Consider the following 8,017-nt stretch of genomic DNA (forward strand, 5'->3'; position numbering starts at 1 on the left):
GACCACACACCACTACGAGACACGTTTCCACAGGTAAGACTCTAAAGTGGACTCAGATCGGTATGTTTGGACGTTGTGATGTAAACTAAACAAAGAGGCATCCACACGGACAGCTATGCAGCCGACTTCCTGATTTCAACAGCTGCCGTAACTACGACAACAACAACAGACTCATTCGGCTCGCGGTCTCCAGTCAACAGGTCCGCTGGTTGAACTGACACATCCGGACACTGCAGCCTCGCTTTTGCTTCCTGTCCTTGCGCCGCCTCCTTCGCCTGCCCGCCGGGGATTAGTGTCCACGGAGAGCTCGGTGTCTGGGCTATGTGAAGTGACCATAGCTTTGCCAGGAATCAGGACGTAAAAGGCAGCTCCCCGTTAGTTTTTAATAGAGCTGTTGGCTAGTTGTCTTTGATCTGGTGTATATAACAGGGGAGACATGGCCTGCCATAAGCTGTATTCTCCAAATGCTGACTTCGCCTTTGCCCTGTATAAAAGTCTGAACGCCAAGGCTGCTGCTGGACAGAACATCATCTTCTCACCGCTGGGCATCTCCACCGTCCTGTCCATGATGTCTACAGGGGCCCGAGGTGAAACCCACAGACAGCTCTTCTCCAGCTTGGGCTACAGCGACTTAAACCAGACTCAGGTCAACGAAGCATCCAAGCATCTTTTGGACCACATGCACGGACACAGTCAGGAGAACCAGCAGCTGGATGTGGGTAATGGTGTCGCCCTACACTCTGACTTCATTCCTTTGGAGACGTTCGTGAAGGATGTCAAGCAGTACTACTCCGGTGAGATCTTCAGTGTCGACTTTACCAAACCTGCTGAGGCTGCTGCTGAGATCAACAGCTTCATTGCTAATAAAACCCATGACAAGATAAAAGATATGGTGAAGGACCTGAACTCTGAGATGGCCCTGGTGCTGATCAACTATGTCTACTTCAAAGGTAAGAAGAAAGCGCCTGTCTTGTTGTGTAGTACCGACTTGCAAAGACACAAACTTATCTCATGAAAAATAAACCAGTTTAAATGCATACTTCAACATAAACGAACACAAACAATACTTTGTGTTGACATATCTACATTACTGTCACCCTGACTCACACAGGACAGTGGGAGAAACCCTTTAATAGTGAAATGACACGCAAGGCAGACTTCCATGTGGACGAGACCACCAAGGTTCAGGTGGACATGATGAAGAGGACGGGTCACTATAAGTCCTACTGGGATGCTGAAAACCACACCACCGTCATCATGCTGCCCTACAAGGGCAACACCTCCATGATGATCGTCCTGCCCAACGAAGGCAAGATGAGCGAGGTAGAGGGCTACATCAGCAAGGAGCACATCAAGCACTGGCTGCACTCAGTCTCCATGAAGTAAGAGGAAGTTTTATTTGAATCTGTGCATGTGGTTGTAGATAAACTGTGTATTCAAAAGTCAAATGTCTTGGATCTGGAGAAGTAACTAACAGGAACCACTGATTGGATGATAATAACGTGGATGAACTAGTGATTTGGAAAATGTTGACTGGATTAGACATATTTAAGTCACTTGAAACAACAAGCAATGCTTTCAGGATTTGCAAGCTGTAATTTAACCATATATTCCAGTAATTCTGATGCCGGTGATATTCTGTGTTTCTCAGCTATGTGTGGGTGTCCCTGCCAAAGTTTTCCATCTCTGCTGATGCCTCCTTGAGTGACACGCTGAAAGAAATGGGCATAACCAACGCTTTTGAGAACAGCGCTGATTTCTCTGGCATATCTGGCAAGGCCGAGATCAAACTTTCAAAGGTAGGAGAGACAAACATTTCTGTCATAGGTAATTGTGGTTATAAGTGTTTGTGAACCACATGATAATATGTCGACTCCACCACATGAGCAGTGGTCCAGAAACAACTGCAGACATCCACCTCCAGGGGATGCTGAAAAAGACCCCTAAGCATCAACCTCCTTTTTCCTCCACAGGCGTCCCACGCGACAGTACTGAGCGTCACCGAGAGGGGAACAGAGGCAGCAGCCATCAGCATTATGGAAATGATATTTCTCTGTTTGCCACGATCCATCATAGTTAACAGACCCTTCCTGGTTTTCATCCTCGAGAACTCCAGCGAGAGCATCCTCTTCATGGGCAAGATCAACAACCCCACAGCCAAGTAAAGGCCCAAACTTGTCATTTTTCATGCAAAAAAAAGGCAAATATTAGATGGTTTAAGGTCCCAAACAGGAGCATTTGCTGTAAGGAATATATACAAACAAAATATCTGGTTTCATCTCCTGGTGATCATTTTTCACAGTTTTCTGATAGTTTATCGACCAAACGGTTGATTGAGGAAATTAATCTACCGATTAATTGATAATGAAAAATCAGTGTTAGTTGCGACCATAATAAGAAGCTGTTTGAGGTGTTCTGCATGTAAGCATGTGCTCATTTAGTTTTCACTTTGAAAGATAATACAAATGCTGATTTATTGATTGCATTTTTCTTTTCATTTTGCAACACGTCATCAGATACACAATAAATAGATTAAAACATTTGAATATGATTGAATGTCTTTTTAATTTCTTTGTTTGTTGTACACTTTGTGGTTATACAGTCTGTTTTTGCTAAATCATAATTAGAATTATTATTAAACTACTTGAGTTAAAAACAACTTGAGTCCTGGGCTCTAACGTAGGTGGTGTTGTTGTGACAATATTTAACATCCCATTACTCAGCCCCTTAACGTATTGCACTAAACATAATTAAACATAAAACATCATGGCATGCTATTATACTATCAAGATCAATCCAACTGACTACATGAACACCTCATCAATGGCATTTCTGAAAAAAAGAAAAGTCTTTTTAGTATCTAGTCTTTTATATTATGAAAGCTTGGAATGAGTTGCTTCATATTTCCATCAAAGACTCCTGATTTCTACTGTATATTCTGTTTTCTGTGACTGTGTTAGGAGGACTGTGTGTGACTGTGTGTGTACAGCCTTTAGAACAAAACTCAAGAAGAATCAGAAGAGAATCAGAATCAGAATTCCTTTATTGTCATTGTGCAAGAAGCACAACGAAGTTTAAATACAGCAGCTCTCATGGACAGTGCAAACAACGGAAGGTGCAAAATACAGAATAGTGCAAAAGAAATACAAAATAGTGCAAAAGAAAAAGAATATATGTAAGAAAATATATACAAAAATATAAATAGGTTCACATTTCTTTGGTTGGTTGTATTCAGGTGTTTTGTATTGTTCAGGTTGTGTTGTTGTTATTTAGGGCAATGACAGCTCTGGGGTAGAAGCTGTTCTTTAGTCTGTTGGTGCTAGACTTTATTGCCCTGAAACGTCTGCCTGAGGGAAGGAGTTGGAAGAGGTAGTGTCCCTGATGGTGCTGCGGGCTCTCCTGAGGCAACAGGCGCTGTAGATGTCCTCCAGAGATGGAAGAGGGCAGCCAGCCAGTCTCTGGGCGGTGTTGATGACCCTCTGGAGCTGCTTCCTCTCTGCCGCAGTGCAGCTGGAGAACCACAGCGAGATGCCGTGGCTCAGCACCGACTCCACCGAGCAGCGGTAGAAGGACACCAAGAGCTCAGTTCTTAAGTTGTTCTTCCTGAGAATCCTCAGGAAGTAGAGTCTCTGTTGGGCCTTCTTCAGGATCGCTGTAGAGTTTGCAGTCCAGGTCAGGTTTTCACCGATGTAGGTGCCCAGGAACCTGAAGTCTGGCACCATCTCCACCCTGTCCCCGTTTATGGTGATGGGCTGAATGTCCGGTTTACACCTCCTGAAATCGACAATCAGTTCCTTCGACTTGGAGGTGTTCAGGATGAGGTTGTTGGTGGTGCACCAGACTGACAGTCGCTCCACCTCCACCCTGTAAGCTGTCTCGTCTCCTCCGGAGATGAGACCCACCACCGTGGTGTCATCCGCGAACTTGATGATGGTGTTGTTCGGGTGGGTGGGGGTGCAGTCGTGGGTGTAGAGGGTGTAGAGTAGGGGGCTTAGCACACAGCCCTGTGGGGAGCCGGTGCTGGTGCTCAGTGCTGAGGACAGGTGGGGTCCTACTCTCACCCTCTGGGAGCGGTCCGTCAGGAAGTCCATGACCCAACAGCAGATGTTGTGGGACAGACCCAGGTCCACCAGCTTGCTCACCAGTCTGCTCGGAATGATGGTGTTAAAAGCTGAGCTGAAGTCCAGGAAGAGCAGCCTCACGTAGCTCCCTCTCTCTCTCTCTCTCTCTCTCCCTCTCTCTCTCTCTCTCTCTCTCTCTCTCTCTCTCTCCCTCTCTCTCTCTCTCTCTCTCTCTCACCTCCACCCAACACGGACCCCTACAGAAGCCGCCCACATTGAGCCTGGGTCTGTTCCAGGTTTCTTCCCGTTAAAGGGGAGTTCTTCCTCCACTGTTGCTCAATATAACATCTGATGCTGCTCATGTGGGAATTCTTGAATCCTTAATGTTGAATTCCTGAATCGTTGGGTCTCTCTAATTAAAGAGTTTGGTCCAGACCTGCTCTTTATGGAAAGCGTCTTGAGATAATGCTGTTGTGAATTGGCGCTATATAAATAAAGATTGATTGATGTTCCAGGAGAAGAGGATGTCTGACACTAATCTGATTTAGGCCCATCCTGAATGAAATACTTTGAGTGATTGACATCTGTGTTTTGGTTGAGCTGTGAGCAGCAGACCTCAATCCAATGTGTTTTACTTCTGAGAAACATTTATACTCTTCTTATGCAGTACTCAGCATTGGGCGGTGTGGTCACAAGTTGATCTGGCTTCCTCCTGTCTTCCAGAGACCGCTGCCTGTGTCCTATATGTCTTGTTATATGACAGGTCAGTGAAGTGACACTGTGATGATAGTGGCACACACACAGTGTCCCTGCTGTTTGTTTATTTTCCCACAAAGGCGCGAGTTCGAATCTCGTAAAAAATAAAACTATTTTTTCACATTTAAAAAAGATGTGTGTGTGTGTGTGTGTGTGTGTGTGTGTGTGTGTGTGTGTGTGTGTGTGGAGGATGGGGCGTCTACATTACAAATACTCAAACAAGACTGAAAACGACGGGTGTTTAGGACATTTATTCATTTATTAAAACAGGAAGGGCGGATTGTCGTCTTCCTGGTTTCAACATTTTCCGTTACAGCAAGCAGCGTTCAAAAACGTGACCACACACCACTACGAGACACGTTTCCACAGGTAAGACTCTAAAGTGGACTCAGATCGGTATGTTTGGACGTTGTGATGTAAACTAAACAAAGAGGCATCCACACGGACAGCTATGCAGCCGACTTCCTGATTTCAACAGCTGCCGTAACTACGACAACAACAACAGACTCATTCGGCTCGCGGTCTCCAGTCAACAGGTCCGCTGGTTGAACTGACACATCCGGACACTGCAGCCTCGCTTTTGCTTCCTGTCCTTGCGCCGCCTCCTTCGCCTGCCCGCCGGGGATTAGTGTCCACGGAGAGCTCGGTGTCTGGGCTATGTGAAGTGACCATAGCTTTGCCAGGAATCAGGACGTAAAAGGCAGCTCCCCGTTAGTTTTTAATAGAGCTGTTGGCTAGTTGTCTTTGATCTGGTGTATATAACAGGGGAGACATGGCCTGCCATAAGCTGTATTCTCCAAATGCTGACTTCGCCTTTGCCCTGTATAAAAGCCTGAACGCCAAGGCTGCTGCTGGACAGAACATCATCTTCTCACCGCTGGGCATCTCCACCGTCCTGTCCATGATGTCTACAGGGGCCCGAGGTGAAACCCACAGACAGCTCTTCTCCAGCTTGGGCTACAGCGACTTAAACCAGACTCAGGTCAACGAAGCATCCAAGCATCTTTTGGACCACATGCACGGACACAGTCAGGAGAACCAGCAGCTGGATGTGGGTAATGGTGTCGCCCTACACTCTGACTTCATTCCTTTGGAGACGTTCGTGAAGGATGTCAAGCAGTACTACTCCGGTGAGATCTTCAGTGTCGACTTTACCAAACCTGCTGAGGCTGCTGCTGAGATCAACAGCTTCATTGCTAATAAAACCAATGACAAGATAAAAGATATGGTGAAGGACCTGAACTCTGAGATGGCCCTGGTGCTGATCAACTATGTCTACTTCAAAGGTAAGAAGAAAGCGCCTGTCTTGTTGTGTAGTACCGACTTGCAAAGACACAAACTTATCTCATGAAAAATAAACCAGTTTAAATGCATACTTCAACATAAACGAACACAAACAATACTTTGTGTTGACATATCTACATTACTGTCACCCTGACTCACACAGGACAGTGGGAGGAACCCTTTGATAGTGAAATGACACGCAAGGCAGACTTCCATGTGGACGAGACCACCAAGGTTCAGGTGGACATGATGGAGAGGACGGGTCACTATAAGTCCTACTGGGATGCTGAAAACCACACCACCGTCATCATGCTGCCCTACAAGGGCAACACCTCCATGATGATCGTCCTGCCCAACGAAGGCAAGATGAGCGAGGTAGAGGGCTACATCAGCAAGGAGCACATCAAGCACTGGCTGCACTCAGTCTCCATGAAGTAAGAGGAAGTTTTATTTGAATCTGTGCATGTGGTTGTAGATAAACTGTGTATTCAAAAGTCAAATGTCTTGGATCTGGAGAAGTAACTAACAGGAACCACTGATTGGATGATAATAACGTGGATGAACTAGTGATTTGGAAAATGTTGACTGGATTAGACATATTTAAGTCACTTGAAACAACAAGCAATGCTTTCAGGATTTGCAAGCTGTAATTTAACCATATATTCCAGTAATTCTGATGCCGGTGATATTCTGTGTTTCTCAGCTATGTGTGGGTGTTCCTGCCAAAGTTTTCCATCTCTGCTGATGCCTCCTTGAGTGACACGCTGAAAGAAATGGGCATAACCAACGCTTTTGAGAACAGCGCTGATTTCTCTGGCATATCTGACAAGGCCAAGATCAAACTTTCAAAGGTAGGAGAGACAAACATTTCTGTCATAGGTAATTGTGGTTATAAGTGTTTGTGAACCACATGATAATATGTCGATTCCACCACATGAGCAGTGGTCCAGAAACAACTGCAGACATCCACCTCCAGGGGATGCTGAAAAAGACCCCTAAGCATCAACCTCCTTTTTCCTCCACAGGCGTCCCACGCGACAGTACTGAGCGTCACCGAGAGGGGAACAGAGGCAGCAGCCATCAGCATTATGGAAATGATATTTTGCTGTTTGCCACCATCCATCATAATTAACAGACCCTTCCTGGTTTTCATCCTCGAGAACTCCAGCGAGAGCATCCTCTTCATGGGCAAGATCAACAACCCCACAGCCAAGTAAAGGCCCAAACTTTAAGGAATATATTTAATTTTAAGGCTGTAAGGAATATATAAAAGGAATATATTGGAATGGACTGTTGGTTGCACAAACAAAATATCTGGTTTCATCTCCTGGTGATCATTTTTCACAGTTTTCTGATAGTTTATCGACCAAACGGTTGATTGAGGAAATTAATCTACCGATTAATTGATAATGAAAAATCAGTGTTAGTTGCGACCATAATAAGAAGCTGTTTGAGGAGTTCTGCATGTAAGCATGTGCTCATTTAGTTTTCACTTTGAAAGATAATACAAATGCTGATTTATTGATTGCATTTTTCTTTTCATTTTGCAACACGTCATCAGATACACAATAAATAGATTAAAACATTTGAATATGATTGAATCATCATCGTCCTTGGTGGGCTATCAAATCTAATCTCCCCCTCTGAGTGTTACTTATATTTAGTCACAAATTATGACCTGTTTCTGAGATAAGCAGTCATTTTTCATTGTAGATCCAGCCGTGTGGGTCAGCTGGAGGAAAGTATCATCTAGAAGCTAAATCCCTGCTGTTTAACAGTTACATCTTATTGGGCCAATGGCGCAGCAGACACAGGATGTGTAACCTGATGGCCATCAGCCTCACACGACTTCTCACCCTTTGACCTGTCAACAGAGGAGTTGCCGCAGGGGCATTTACACAATCAGCACACATACA

The 8,017-nt window shown here is 45.0% G+C and overlaps 2 protein-coding genes across 2 annotated transcripts; both read left to right on the top strand.

Annotated features, from left to right (window-relative positions):
* Positions 1-47: 47 nt before the first annotated feature.
* On the top strand, positions 48-2,546 carry LOC139217574 (alpha-1-antitrypsin homolog). Its single transcript, XM_070848921.1, has 4 exons — positions 48-950; positions 1,112-1,382; positions 1,652-1,799; positions 1,974-2,546. The coding sequence occupies exons 1-4, from the start codon at positions 437-439 to the stop codon at positions 2,163-2,165; spliced, it is 1,125 nt and encodes a 374-aa protein (XP_070705022.1). The 5' UTR covers positions 48-436; the 3' UTR covers positions 2,166-2,546.
* Positions 2,547-5,270: 2,724 nt separating this feature from the next.
* Positions 5,271-7,665, top strand: LOC139217573 (alpha-1-antitrypsin homolog). The gene is made up of 4 exons (XM_070848920.1): positions 5,271-6,103; positions 6,265-6,535; positions 6,805-6,952; positions 7,127-7,665. The coding sequence occupies exons 1-4, from the start codon at positions 5,590-5,592 to the stop codon at positions 7,316-7,318; spliced, it is 1,125 nt and encodes a 374-aa protein (XP_070705021.1). The 5' UTR covers positions 5,271-5,589; the 3' UTR covers positions 7,319-7,665.
* The last annotated feature ends 352 nt before the right edge of the window (positions 7,666-8,017 follow it).

This window comes from Pempheris klunzingeri, chromosome 18 (genome assembly GCF_042242105.1).
Source record: "Pempheris klunzingeri isolate RE-2024b chromosome 18, fPemKlu1.hap1, whole genome shotgun sequence".
Classification (NCBI taxonomy): Eukaryota; Metazoa; Chordata; class Actinopteri; order Acropomatiformes; family Pempheridae; genus Pempheris; species Pempheris klunzingeri.